At 42.4% G+C, this 15,111-nt stretch overlaps 1 protein-coding gene across 1 annotated transcript; it reads right to left on the bottom strand.

The window, feature by feature from the left end:
• Positions 1-522: 522 nt before the first annotated feature.
• bgnb (biglycan b) lies at positions 523-14,219 on the bottom strand. Its single transcript, XM_029505997.1, has 8 exons — positions 13,944-14,219; positions 7,370-7,634; positions 4,448-4,560; positions 3,608-3,821; positions 3,385-3,495; positions 2,904-2,997; positions 2,189-2,327; positions 523-2,106 (listed from the first exon to the last, which is right to left on the bottom strand). Exons 2-8 carry the CDS (start codon positions 7,617-7,619, stop codon positions 1,909-1,911), a joined length of 1,119 nt encoding a protein of 372 aa, XP_029361857.1. The 5' UTR covers positions 7,620-7,634; positions 13,944-14,219; the 3' UTR covers positions 523-1,908.
• Positions 14,220-15,111: the final 892 nt, after the last annotated feature.

Below are 15,111 nucleotides of genomic sequence, written 5' to 3'. Positions count from 1 at the left end.
CACGGCGGTGACGTGCTGAGCGCCATATTTGAAAACGATCAAGGAAATCGTGCCGACGCGGATGGATTGGTTAACGGCATGTTCATCATCATCTACCCGGCAGAAATTTAAGTTGTGGAAGCGGAAATGTATGGCTCCAAGTTACTGTACCCGCGTGTTAGTTATATTCCAATGTCTGCGTTTTGGCGAGTTGTGCACATTCATCAAGAAAATTCTCACATTGCTCTTTTCTTTTGGGGTTGTGTGTTTGTCTGTGCAGAGGGAAGATGGAAAAATACCACAATGATGGTCTCACGGTACAAGTCAGTCCATTAGTTGGAGATACGTAGGTCTGACACAGCTTGCTCTCTCTCTCTCTCTCTCTCTCTCTCTCTCACACACACACACACACTCAAAAATCCAAACACCACATAGCAACAACAACACATTTGTCTTCACTCTCTTCATCGATGGAAAACTTGCTGTCGAAAACAGTTCAAGTTTGTGAACACGCTCACAAGTACCATGCTGACCCTGTTTGACAAAAAGACTATTTTGACTTTATTTATCACATGGCATCCAACGCAGGGGTATCAGCTGTTCACTGGCTTAATGCAGTAGGCTAAAATGTTTTTATTCACATGCAGCAGTAGCTTGTCAGATTACAGAGACAGGACAGAATACTTATGGCTAAAGTAGTTCCACATAGGCAACCCCCCAGTAGCCCCCCAGTAACCCTGAAGCAGATAAAGCATAACAGGAAAAAAAAACTGTGCAAAACAATGCATCAACACTACTATTGTTTGTAGCACTACATGAACACACTGCCTTCATTGTTTCGTAGCAAAGCGTGTGTGTGTGTCTTCTCTATCTGGGGAAAAACCCCCACCACCTCAGTGTCCCCTCAAGGAATACTGGATTAAAGTAGCATACAGACAATATTTAGTAAGGCACAGAGCAGACTCCTTACACAAGCACGTTGGTGGTTCACTCACCTCAGGAGAGTAAAAAGAGAGATGTTTAGCTCTGATGAGGGGAATTTCAAAACTGTGCCTGTTGGTCACAACAGCCTATAATCAACTGCTATGATACATACAAAAATGTTGTTTAACTGGTGATAGACATAAGCTGAATGTTCAAATTTTTGTGCAATTGTTTTTTCACGTCTGTATATGGTGGAAAATAGTCCCTATTCTGTGACCACTTGTTTCAATACAGTTGAGGACCAAATGGCTTCAGACCAGTGAAACAGGGACAACATGATGGATCTCTCAAATCAGCACACACAAAAAGTCATATACGGAGCACCTTTTTTGTGTATATATACACACATATTTATATATATGTGTATATATATATATATATATATATATATATATATATACACACACATATATATGAATCTATAAAGCATTGCGTTTCTGTTCATTACCTATAATCTTAACCAAAATGTTAATCAAAACAAAGAATGACTTCTATCACAATAAGCACTATTGTGTAAAAAAAAAAAAAAAAAAAAAAAACTGGAATGAAATGCTTCACAAGTTTTCAGTTCTCCTTTCTCATCGATTTAGACCAGGGACCACATTCTTCTCAGATAGACTCCTCTGTTTCATCCTATTTAAAATGGTAAAACTCTTAGAATAAAAAAAAATCCACAAACTCTGTAGAAGAACAGCAAGCACTTTGCTTTCGCCCGCTGTCTCCAAGTTGTGTTATTTTATACATGACTTCTCCTTCTATTTCATCAGTTTACTACCCATTTTCTCCACCACTCCCCCTCTCTCCAGAAAAACATTTTATCTAATAATAAAAAATAATCTTTTGCAATATGAACTTCCTTCCTATCTCTCAAGTTTTTGTTATTTAAATTATCTGCTCCTCTTTCACCTCCTCCGCCCATCTCTCTCTCTCTCCATCCCTCTGTCTTTACTTTTTGTAATTGCCAAACTGAATAGCCAGCCGGTCAGTGACACAGCGGAACGTCGCGGGCTGCACCTCCCAGTAGTTGATTGGGTTTCCAAACAGACTGATGCCGTTGTAGAAAGCTCTCTTCATGCCAAATCCCAGAGGGCAGAAGTCATTCACATTCACAACGTTGATGTTGTTGGAATGCAGGTACACCACCTAGAAAAATTTTTTGCATCGTGGATGAATATTGCATTGTGCCAACTGGAAATTCACAGATGCTTGCCAACATAAGACTCACCTGGAGGTATTTCATATCTGGGAGGCCTTTGGGGACACGAGTGAGGCGGTTGTTGTCCAGATGCAGCTCTCTCAGCCTGGAAAGGTAAGCCAGGCTGCCGTTCTCTATGTTCCGGATGTGGTTAAAGCCAAGGCCCAACCTGGAAAAAGTGAGACAAAGAGGGAAAACGGGAACTACTCAGAAAGAAGGTTTCTGCATGCAACATTACCTTAACGGTTTGTCTGCTTAGCTGAAATTATTCTTATCGTTGCAAAACAGTAACATTAGGCCAGGTGACAATTAGAGTCACATCAGCCCGGTAAAGCAACCGGGACCATAAATAATCCCATTAGGAGCCAGAGGAAAAACATTGTGACAGGCCCTTTTTCACAGAAAACACTTTGACACATCGCAGAAAGAGGCACGGAAGTGGAGTAAATAAAATAAAATAATGACTGAATTTCATTTAGCTGTGTCGGTTTCATTGTCTTGATGCCAAACAGACAGACACTTGTTGTCATGACTTTGTAGCAGCTACCATTTTGATTGGAGTGGGAAAACATATACAGTATTCTCCCAGTGTGATCCTGCTAATTTAAAATAGCATGAGAATGAACTGGATGTTGTCTCTTTTTTAACTGATAGGATCACTCTTCTTCCTTCTGCAATGCAAGCAGAGCCCAGGCTGTTAGACTGGAGATGGTGGAAAATGAGTATGTTGAAGCGTAGTGGGTACCTGTACAGGTTTTTGTAGCGTTTCAGGTCCTCCAGTTCTACAGCCTGGATCTGGTTTTGGTCCAAATGAAGCTCATTGAGACTCTCTGGGAGATCTGAAAGACAGACATTATACCTCTAAACCTCTGCTTTTAGAGGTGATATTGATTCATTTTTCATAGCATGTTATTTCTTCCACATAGATACATTTGTGACTAGTTTTGAAAAGGATGAGTTCATGTTTGTTTGACTCAGTGATTGATGGTTTGTTTGTTTGTTTTTTAAGAGTTATTTTGGGGCTTTCATGCCTTTATTTTAGTCAGTAACTGGCAGAAAGGCCAACAGGAAAAAGAAAGAGAGAGATAGAAAGATAGATGAGGGGTGCAGAAGCTGGGAGTTACATTTATCTTCCATTTAATGTTTTGACATAAAATAATAACATATGTATATTAACAAAGTGAAATAAATATGTTTTAATTTTAGTCAAATAGGGACGCTGTTACCTTTGGGAACCCCTGTGAGTTTGGCCTCTGAGATACGCAGATAATTAAGTTTCAGTCCCTTGAAGGCCCCAGGCTCAAAACCACTGTTCTGGATTGGGTTTGCTCCCATCTCTGAAAGATAAAGGAAATATTTTTGTCAAAATATAGGGCCTTTCATCTTTGAAATCCAATTTACATAACAGAAGGTCGCAATGAGGAGCACAGAATCATCAGCATCACTGACCTATGCAGTTCATGTTGACCAGCCCAGCGAACGCTCCAGCTTCCACCTTCCTGATGCGGTTCTCATGGATCCTCATCTCAACCAGAGAAGGAGGCAAGTTCTTAGGGATAGTGGTCAGCAGGTTTTTGGAGAAGTAGAGCTTCTGGAGGTGCTTCAAAGGGGCAAATACTCTGGGGTGGACTTTGGAAATATGGTTATTCCTCAGGGACAGACCCTGAAATTAAAAAAAAAAAAAAAAGTAACCAAGGACAATCCAACTTTAGTACCTCTATTGTTGCATCTGTTTAAAAAAAAAAAAAAAAATCAGTAGCACCCAAACAGAAAATCACACACAGAGTGTTCAAAAGCTCATTTTTCAGTCTCTAGTGAATGTGAATTAAAACAGATCCAGCAGGATGTCTCTCCACCTGTGCTGGCTGAAGGATGGAGACAGATGCTGGCTTAGGTAAACACACCTTAAGAGAGAGGTTATTGTATAATGTCATGTCAGGAGTTTCCTGAGCTGCCAGCCTTAATGTTGCTCTTGGTCAGTGTTCCTGAATGCAGGTCAGGAGTGAGCAAAGACTTTCTGCTAAGAGAGCCTGTGTGCTCTCGTTTGGCTTCAGGCTCAAACTTGAATACAATTAAAGCTCTCAAGGCGAAGGGCAGCGGATGGTGAAAAAAAAAAGGAAATGAAGCTCTAAATCCCTGTGGCAATTTGGGGTCATCATCATATTACACACAAGCGAGGCCAATAAAAAAAAAAAAAGCTGAGCTGAATCAGTTGCTCATCCTTTCGAGGTGCTGAGCTGACGCTGAGTGGGGCTTTATGAATGTGACCAGAATGCATTTGTTTCTTACGTATAAGTGAGTGAGGCCCTTGAAGTCGTTCTCTCTGAGCTCAGTGATACGGTTGTTCTGCAGATCCAGGAACTTGGTGTCCGGGGGAATATTCTTCGGCACTTCAGTCAGACCTGAAGACAAGACCAGTGAAAACACATGAGGGAATCATACTCCATGCAACGCTTCCGTGGGCGACTGTGAGCTCACGCCGGACACTCATTTAACCGGCAAACTCTTACGTTATCTTAGTCAGACAGATACTTTGGAAAATAAATACTCACTTTGTGTTTTAAAAACCTCCATCAGGCCTAAAAATGAACCATCCACACTCCTACACAATCTCAAATGAGCACTTTGTGTCTTCGTCGATTATTTTAGTGAGAGGTGGACATACACAACCATGGAGGTCACACACAAACACGTCAAAACAAAAAAGAACTAACATTACTGGTTTGTCACTGTCAAAGACACACACGCACTGACACACTTTCACATACAGACAGAAGCACAAATTCCCCTCACACCAGATGGGGAGGCCAGATGTTTCCCAGCTGGTTTCCATTTGACAGAAGTCGCATAGGATGTGACTTAAAAACTCTTTTCAAAATCACACATCAAATAGAAAGGGAGACTGGCACCACCCAGACACACACAAACAAAGAAATACAAGCTGTGTGTGATAATGTGCAAGCGGTGAAGCTGCACATGAATTTGGAAAAAATGGTGTTTTAATTTTGGCTTCTTTTGTGACTGTAAACACCTGCTGAGAAGTAGTGAAGAAGAAGTGAAACGGTGTGGTTGACGGCTTCAGTCATATAAACACGAAACGTTGTTATGATTTGGGTTGTTTGTGAATATTGTTCACCGAGCGGTAAGTTAATCCTGGTTAAACACGGGTTACAACAAGTGGATGGCGTTAAGAAACACACCTGCATTATTCCGTTCAGGAATCGCTCTGGAAAAATGACTCAGCAGACGTACAAACACAGCAACAAGTGGTCATTAACAAAACCACATCACAGAGCCACGTCGACAAGCGCATCAGTTGTGGCCAGTGGCACAGACAGGCCACGTAAGGCAAGTCCTCATCAAGGGCCGACATCATCCCAACCATGACCATGATGCAACCGGGCCTACTGAAGGGAGAGAAGGGGTGCCAGCTGTCCCACTGGGACCCAGTCTGCCACAAAACCACATCTGACCCACATGACTCTCAGAGTTATCCATGTGGAGTTAAGTTTAGATATATGGCTTTGGCTGTACTGTACCACACCCTCATGTCACCACACAGGATCAAACCTTCTGCGGTTCCCTCTGCTCCAACCATGTCCACACAGTGCTGAAGGATTTGGTGCAAGCGGCTAAAAAGGCCATTAATGCAAATTCATTAGTTGTGGGTGACCAAATTTCCATGCTCCCCCCCCCCAAAAAAAAGGGAGTTAAACATGGTTTTAATTATAAACGAGAATCTGACTTTGTGATTTCTCTTTCTCTTCACTGTAATGGAGTTATTACAGCTGCTGTGAGAGAGGCATGATCCAAAATATTTCCAGGTGGATTTCTAGCGGGAGGAAATATTTACCTTCCAGTTAACACCTGCAGTTTTCAAAATGCCTTTGAATTAATGTACCTTCATCAAATCTGATAGACATGATAATCCAACCACAAAAAAAAAAAAAAAAACTTTCACCAATGCCCTGATTAAGTGAATCCTTTAACCCTTAAGCCACAAACCACTTCACCCATATCTGCCACAAATCACACAGCCTTTGCCACAAACGCACAAAACTAGCACCCTCCTAAACCCCAGTGCCCCTCAACACAAATGCCCAACATCATACTGGGATGCACATGGAGTGGAGACAGACACCACAGCCAAAATATATGTGCTCTAAATAAGTACTTGACATTGAGCAAATTATAAGCTTCCATGTTTACGCACTGAAGAAAGACCAGGGACAGTAAATATATAGAGCTTGTAAAATGACAATTTGACAAAACCATTACATCTAAAGACGGACGGTTTATTAGAGTTATTTAGCTGGGATAATATGAGGCATCTTTGTATTCTTAAATCGCACTGGATTTTCTTTGGTCCTCAAAGAAAGACAAACATGCACTTATAATCTATAGTCAGGATATTGGAAAATATTTTTAAAAGGGAAAAAAGTTACAGAGAGACTGTAAAAGCATCATTAAAGTCATATTTAACGGAGGTTACGTTTAAGTTTGGTTCGTCTGGAAAGAGTGAACTCTTCGTAACACAATGGTAAATACTCATAACTCTGCAAATAAAGGCAAATATAAATTTTGATCTGTATCCTCCATTCCCTTCAAGCCTTTCTTCCATCTTTAAATCAATTTCGACTAAGTCTTTCTTCCTTCCATCCTCCCTTCCTGTTTGGGGGTTTTAATTAAACATCCTGTCTACACCCCAAAAACAACATGAAGTGGTTCCTTAAAGACAGTGAGGATATTATAAACTTTTCATCCCCTGAGATTAAAGTATCCCAAACACTTTTTTCTCATGCTGCCTCTAACTCTCACTGTTGATCCTTTTCATATCTCTTTTTTTCTTTTCCTCTTCACTTCCCTGGATTCAGCCTTTTCTCTTCTTCTGCCCAAACTGTTTCTCTCTCCTTCTCCCACCCGGTATCTACAGGCAAAGTCTGGAACACAAAATCCCTTAAAGAGATGCTCTCTCTCGTGAAAATACACCAGCTTTATCCTGAGGTAGAAATTCCTCCCTTGAATAATGCACCAAAGGGGGGCTTTATTCTCTGGAGCTATGAAAGACATGCGAAGCTCAGGTCATGCTCTCACTCCGCCATTCAACTCATTTATTCTCCTCTCTGAACCTCTTGCCCATTCACACACTGAGAAATGATGACAAAGTGTCACAAACATATGTGTCTGTTGTTCTCACACACTCTCACTGACCGAGGTCAGAGCACTGGACGACCCTGAGTCGACACTGGCAGCCGAAGGGGCAAATGGGCCCGCCGGAGGGTATCAGCTCCTCCATGGCTGAACCTTCTTCCTCGTCCCTCATCATCGCCATTATCCCGCCGCTGTCCATGCTGTCCATGGCAAAGTCCCAGAAGCCCTTCTGCTCGAATGGCAGGGCAGAGGAGGGGGAGAACAGCCGGACCATGCTTAGTACGAGCAGGAGTGTGCAATGTGGCAACATCCTTTTCTTACGCACCTGAGAAAACAGCAGAGGAAGGGAAAGAGAGTGGGTTTAAATCAACTTTATCAAACTCACCTGTTTAACACAATAGTCCTGCAATGCGTCCAGCATTATTAAAGCTTGGAGTGCTTTTGCTTGACTTACTTTAGAGAGCTGCTTAATCAGTTATTTTTCTTCTGAAATTTGCTGCACTATATTAACAAAGATGCATCAAGGTGGATAATTATTTCCATTTATAATGTGAATAAATAAAATAATGTAAATGGTCAAAATCATCAAAAACAGAAAGCAGTGTGTGTGTGCGTGTGTGCGTGTGTAGCAGCATTCACAAAGCCCAGCACCAAAGCATGGCAACATGTTTGTGGGAGCCATAATGGGAGTGTAACACAGGGCATAGGTGGTAATCAGCAATAAATGGACATTGAATTATTATGAAATGGTCTGCTAATCCCTAATTACAAAGCCTTATTGTTTACACCACACCTAACACGCAGGACAGGAGCTGAGGGCTGGGGAGTAGAGCTGCACTCATTCCCCCTGGTACACTTGCCAGGAACCGACTCTGGAAACCAAAGTAACTTAAACCACACTGACGAAATGTCACTGTCTGCTTCCTGCATAGCAGAGCAAGTCTCTTCTCACTGGCCAATCAGATAGTATGGAGGACATCACCTCAGCGGTGGAAAACTTTATTCCTGCAACCCAACAGTTAAACAAAGCCACCATTCATTTAGCGAGGAAACTGGGTGTGCAAAACCAAGTGCAAAGGAATATGTGTGTGTCTGTGTGTGCGTGTGTACATGAGTGAATGTGTACGCATGAAACACAGATGCCATGATGTCATAGCTGTGCACACACTTACGGCTAATTGAGGTCACCAGACACGTATGTGTGTGTGTGTGTGTGTGTGTTTTGTGTGCTTGTGTGCGTGTCTTGCTCTAGCCTGCCTGCACTGACCTAACTAACACTTCAACACAGCTTCCCAACCAAAAACCTAATTCCAAGAAAAACAAATTATTACAGGCCAATTGGTCACGTCAACAGGAAACTGTGACCCTTGACCTGAAGCTAAAGCTATGAAGTAAAGCCCAGCCACTGGGGTGAACTAAAACCTTCTACTGTAATCTCTAACCTTGTTCTGTTAATTCCTCCTCTGATCCACAGCTCTGTAATCCCGTAAGGGCATGCAAAGTCTTGATGCCAGTTGTTATCGTTTATTCACGAGGAATGGAAGGATCTGTCGGAACATGATCAGGTTTTTCATCAGAAGGGAAGTGAAGGAAATTTGACATGATCAGGACCAAGAGACTGATCAAAGAAAAATAGAAAAGGTGGAGGTTGAGGATAAGACTGAAAACCTAAGAGAGCAAGAACATAAAAATTTACTTTTGTCTTTGTGTGTTTTCCTAAATTGTCTCTGTCCTTCCAAAAAAAAAAAAAGAAAAAAGAAAAAAAGTGACTCCTTTCAAGCACTTACTTGATCTTTCCCCTGGCTGTCTCATTTAATGTCCAAGGACATTTCTGGTAGAAGTGAGTGTTCACAAGATTTCAAATGGCCTAAAAGGGAGGCTGCAATAACAAAGCTAGTGAGGGGCTTCTAGGGCTTTTCTTTTTAAAGTTGGGGAAATGCTTCTCATTCCACCCTTGGTGGAAAAAAAAGCAAAAGTAAAGCTTGAACAAAAACACATCACAAAGAAATCTAAGACAAGACTTTGACATATCACTGACCACAGAGTGATGTGTCAAAGTGTGTGGATGATAAATTAACAACACATGCTTATCGATTCAACAACCTCAAATGTGTACAATTCACTTTGACTTCAGTCACGCAATCATATGCAACTGTTAAGTATTTTCTCTGCAGTCGAACAAATAAAAGATTATTATTTAAGGGCATTAAAATCTATGGAACAAAGAGTCTGTGCATGATTTGGACCTGGACTGGAAGACTGACTGGCCCCGGCAGTCTGCTGCCTGCAATAAAAATAGCTGCCAAATTATACCATTTTGGAGAAAATAAAAAAAACCCTACTGGCCTTGCCTTGGCCAGAAGAATGTAGCCAAGAGGACACAGCTAGGGCATATATATTCCACATCGCACAATAACACACACCACACAAAGGCACACAAAAGGAGCTGGAACGCACACAGAAGGACACCACCACACTTATTCATACACCTACAATTTCTGCAACTTGTACCAGCCAATATGACAGAAGATGTGCATTGTAAATCTAAAAATGTGACTTCCAAACTCTGATCGGTGGAGCCAAATTTTGTTGGTCAAACCAATGATTTGTCAGCCATTTGTAGAGATGCGGCAGCGGATAAAGATTTGCAGACAGAGGTACTGAGGATGATGGCTGAGGAGTTAAAAAGGGAGACAGGAACAAGAACAGTCTGTCATCATCCAGGAATGGTGCATAAGGCTACCATAAACATAACATGACGATAGGTCTAAACTACATCCCACAATCAAGCAGCCTCTCTGGCTTTAATAACCACTTTTATCCAGCCCTTGTGTATATGGATTCCCGTCCTGTCAGTGACTGTGAGCCGTCAAACATCCGGTTTGAGACGAAAACAAAACAAAGGCTTCAATCTTAACTGTCGTCGCCTCGGATCTCCTGTTTCAACCCGAAGGCCAAAAGCTGCCTAATGGGTAGATGGATGAACTGTGTTCCTGTCTCGCTCACTGTCTCCAAGGTGCTGTGAATGGGGGGGGGGGGGGTGTGGGAGGAGAGGGCGGGGCAGACAGACAGAAAGAAAAAGTGGGAGCTAATAAAGATGTAGGGAAGTGTCAGTCACACCAAGTGGCACCATATGACCAGAACTACGTAAAGACAGGCAAAAATACATATCTAGACAGGCGGGGGAGTTGGGATCGCTCCCAACTGTTTTTCAGGATTTAAGCTGGACCTCTGTTCTGTAATACCTGCGATCCTGGCTTCACTTCTCAGCATCAGAGTCGGGCCTCTCTAATCCTTCACCACTGCAGCCAGGTCGAAAATTTCATGTGAAAACAGAAGAGTCTGTTACAGAAACATAGCTGTCTTATTTGCTGAAATGGCGTATTTAAGTGTCACACCTGGATATGGTGTCCACATATTTCAGACACCCTATCTCAGAATTTCATGTGGTGGAGTCTTCTCCCTCTCCCCTACAGTAATGATTATTTTTTCTTCAGTAAGCCAGCTGAGAAGAAAAGGAGGAAAATCCCGAACTGAAATCAAAGGTTTGTCAGTTCGTACCCAGTGTGCGCACACACACACACACACACACACACACACACACACACAGACACACACAGACACACACAGTACACAGAGACAGCTAATGTGACTGTCTGCACCTCTAAATGTGGTTGACGTTGTCACAACAGGCCACAGAACAAAGTTTTATGAAGTGAGAAATTCCAGTGGTTTTCTGATGGATTAAAAAGGTGAAGACAGGATTAAGAAAGACAGGGGACGCTTGAGAGAGGATTCAGGAATTCACGAATGAAGGGATGGACATGGAAAAGCAGCAGTGAAAGCCCCATATGGCGAACAATCCACCTTACCAGTGTAACATTTGTTTGAGTTTCCCACACTGAGTGCCAGAGATTAGCTTTACATTTCCTATACACACTATCCATCAAGTGGTGGGTACTTGTCAGCGCTCACTTCCACCACAATTACTTTGATCTGCCCCGAGTTCCCACACGGCAGCCCTCTGCCCTTGTCAAACTAAACAAACATATATTTAAGCAATATGCCCCTCTTCCGATACAACACACAATGTTAGTTCTCCCATGACCACAGTCGAGAGAAAGGCAATCACTATTACCTCCCACCAATTCACACCAAGCCCCATTTTCTTTTGACTCGCCACCTTTTTTTCCCTCAGCAGAGAACGTTTTAATTGACACGACCGCAAAATCATCACATTTTATATGCACATAACCCATTTTTATGGCCACTCCGGTTTATTCGCAACTGGTGTTCTTGTCTGAACCCTTTGGCAGTGCCATGAACCCTTGAACCCAGGGGTGTCAATCAGAGGCATCAAAATGCTGGCTCATTTCATCCGCGTATTCATATTTAGGAGTTGCTCAGCTCCTCTGGGTGTGCTGGCAGTTGTGTAAGCGGAGTTAAGGTGGGGCATAAAGCTTTGCCAAAAGTGCCAGATGGCGCCGCGAGGCTAGTTTATTGGCAGCCGCCACGTCAACACTCAGCACAGATTACCATCAGAGGGTGGCTAAAACTGATCAAAGTGCTGACTATCCACAAAATTCTTTGACATATCTCAGTATTGTGATCCAAAAAAAAAAAAACAACTAAACAATAAAATTTGTTTGGAGTCAATGGAAAAGATTGTTTTGTGTTTTATCCTATCGTGTTTCCAGAGCAAGACCAAGCGACAGTAAAATCTGGCTCACACATATATTTTTTGAGGGAGTACAAGAGATATACACACATATGTAAACCATCTTTTTAGTCTAGTCTCCAAATCTGAACTTCAACTCCGAAACAATATGGTCATTTTGCTACCTCCTTAATTTCCTTATTCCATGTCCCCTTCCACCTCCACACGTGAACACACGTGTGAAGGTGGACACACACACACACACACAGACAAACCCAGATTCATGTGCTCTTCAGAAACACAGGCTGTTAGTGCTGGGCGGATCCCACAGGAGCATTCGGGTGGAGTTAAGTGCCCCAGCAGCTGTAATTTGGTGACTGCGATCCCTAAAAAAAGGAACTGTTTGGCAGCTTCTCTGTTGCCGCCAAGCTTGGATGTGGTGGCAAGCTGCTCAGTGCTGTGGGGATGAGGCCTAAGAGAGCACAGCTACACAGAACAAAAAAAAAAAAAAAAGGGTGAAATCAGTGAGTCGGCAGGGGGACAGCTGATCTGAGCACCCATGTCTGTAGTGGGCAGATGAGCCTAATTCAGAGAATGTGAAGCATTTCAAAGTTTGTGCCAGCCATAAGTGGGCTATGAACAGAGACTGTGAACAATGACTGCCAAAAGGGAACAGTCTGTAAATTGTATTGTCACAACATGGCAAAGACGAGATGTCCAGGGAATTCAGTTAATCATAACTTGAATTGCATTAGTAAGGGAAAAAATGCCACCACTGATTTGGCATCAAGCTGAAAATGATCAATGATGGCTCAAAGTCAGGAACATGGAGGTAAGAGGAAACTGTGACTGAAAAAAAAAACCAGCCAGAAAACAGGAGAAAATGAAGTAAAGCACTGAGAAGCATGTTGACACAGACCAGGTGGACGGACAGACAGACGGCGAGCATGGCAGCGCAGACAGACGAGCAGGTGTTGGGTGGTCAACCCACAGGCTGGCTAATAGGCAGTCAGACAAGAAAGTCAGGAAACAGACAGATTTAAACCATCATTTTGACTGTCTGACCATGGACTCCGCAGCCTAACTAACACTGTCTGCTCTGTCTTTGTGCAGTAAGTTTCCTCAGTTAAATACACTAGTATAAACGGCTCATACATGGTAGTTAACCATAGCAGGACGTGAGGTCATCAGCACAGGACAGAAAGGGGCCACAAAGCAGGAAAAAGTCTCCGCGCACTTCTTCGCATCACATACTGTAACAAAATAATACAGAGCAAGGAAAAATTGGATGCTACAATAATTTCCCTGCCAAATAAAATTTCTCAGGCCACAGTTCTCTCAACACATTTCAATATGAACCCAGACTGTGTGTGTGCAGAGAAGGGCACTGCGGGCTGGATACCAGAGAGGCCTGACTTGACTGGCACGTTTCTCTATAATTATTTACTCTGAATAATAATACGGGGATGGAGGTAAGAGTCTCGCTAAAGCCTGATGCTGAGACAGTGGCGGTTTGTTGATCTGAGGATAAAGTGATGGGAAATGATTTTTTTAAATCTCTATTAACTGGCCCCCACTGAAGTCTTTGGCGACTCGTCGCGCCATCTAGTGTTGCTGTGGAATAAGAGTTGACTGAGAAGCTGCAGCATCAGATGAGATGACAGGGTGAAATAGGTTGAATCAAAAACCATTAAACAGCGAAAGCGGTGTGCTTAAAAAAGGAGAAGAAGAAAGAAAACCAATCATTAAGATGTAAAAGTAGCGACACACAAAATAAACAGAAATCATCAATCATAGCAAAGTGCAAAAAGTTACAGTACAAATAATTACTAGCTACTTTTACTTTGATAGTGATTTCTTTTTTCCAATTACAATATTCCAACAGCGTTTCTAATCACTTTACTTTGTAGGTTTCTGACGTTAAAATAAAATTAATCAGAAGTTTAAACATGCTATAAAATAACCCATCTCCCCTACCTTTTGGACACAGATAAGAAATTAATTCCAAATCCCCCAAAAAACTGGTCGATAGATGTTTGTTTGGTTTTTTTTGTTTTTGTTTTTGTTTTGTTTTTTTTCCTCTTTTCTCTCTGCGTGCCAAATTATCCGGGCGCTTAAAAAAAAGAAATTTTGTCCTATGTTTTGATCACATTTAGGGATAATTGCAGTAATTCCCTGCGGTCCTCTGACGTCCAGTCGCAGATCCTCCGCCACTGCGAGACGCGTCAGGGAGCCGTGTGTGCGCGTTTGAGTCCAGAGGAAATGACTTAGAGCCGGGGGGGTCGAGCCCATAAAGTTAACAAGCCAGCCTCCTTTTCAGAAGCAGGAAAGTGGAGGAGGAGGAGAACTGGGAAAGGGGATGGCCCGAGTACAGTAGCTGTTACAGTAAAATGGCTTAATTTTACTTCTAATATTAGTGCGCTTTCCTGGGACAGTCTATGAGGCACCTGACATGGAAGAAAGTGACGGAGGGGGGGTGGCACCATTCAGACAGGCTGCAAACCTCCTCATAGCTTTGATCAGAATGACCAAAACGTAGAAAAACTAAAACATCACACAGGAATGGTAGACACTCCAGCTACATGTCATTTTTCTGACCAAAACGTAAGAGGACTTCTTTCAATGTTGTATTTTCGCTTTAACTTTTTTAAAAAAATGTGAGAAAAGTAAACAAAACAACTATTCAGGTTTGTCATCAGAGAGGCAAATGATGGGGGATTTTAGAATTCTTTTTCACGATCACAGCTACAAAATGTGAAAAAAGTGACATGAAAATAGAAGTGATTGCTTTTGGACTGTACTTTAAAGTATAATATGATCCATCCGTTACCATTCGTCTGTCAAGGCGGAACGGCTGGATCCAATTTCAGCTGACAGTGGGCGAGGACGGGGTAGACCCTGGACAGGTTGCCAGTCTGTCTTAGGGCTGACATATTAGACAAACAACCATTTATCCCTACAGGCAATTTAAAGTCAGGAATTAACCTAAACCTGCATGTCTTTAGATTGTGGGGGGAAACTTGAGTGCCAGGAAACACAGGGAGGACACAGAAAGGGCAGAGGCCTGGGAATCAAACCCAGAACTTTGTTGCTGTGAGACAATGGGGCTAGCCACCACTCCGCTGTCCCACGATTTACTTATTAC

This window comes from Echeneis naucrates, chromosome 7 (genome assembly GCF_900963305.1).
Source record: "Echeneis naucrates chromosome 7, fEcheNa1.1, whole genome shotgun sequence".
In the NCBI taxonomy this organism is placed as follows: Eukaryota; Metazoa; Chordata; class Actinopteri; order Carangiformes; family Echeneidae; genus Echeneis; species Echeneis naucrates.
The sequence above is the reverse complement of the archived record's forward strand: the minus strand, read 5'-3'. Positions and strand labels throughout refer to the sequence as shown.

Bases quoted from the DNA above. Each gene is read 5' to 3' on its own strand.
- bgnb (XM_029505997.1), bottom strand. From the start codon at position 7,619: ATGTTGCCACATTGCACACTCCTGCTCGTACTAAGCATGGTCCGGCTG. The intron at 3,822-4,447 runs GTAAGAAACAAA...TTTTAATTTCAG, and splicing joins AGGGCCTCACTCACTTATAC to GGTCTGTCCCTGAGGAATAA. The intron at 2,328-2,903 runs GTACCCACTACG...CACTTTTTCCAG, and splicing joins CGCTACAAAAACCTGTACAG to GTTGGGCCTTGGCTTTAACC.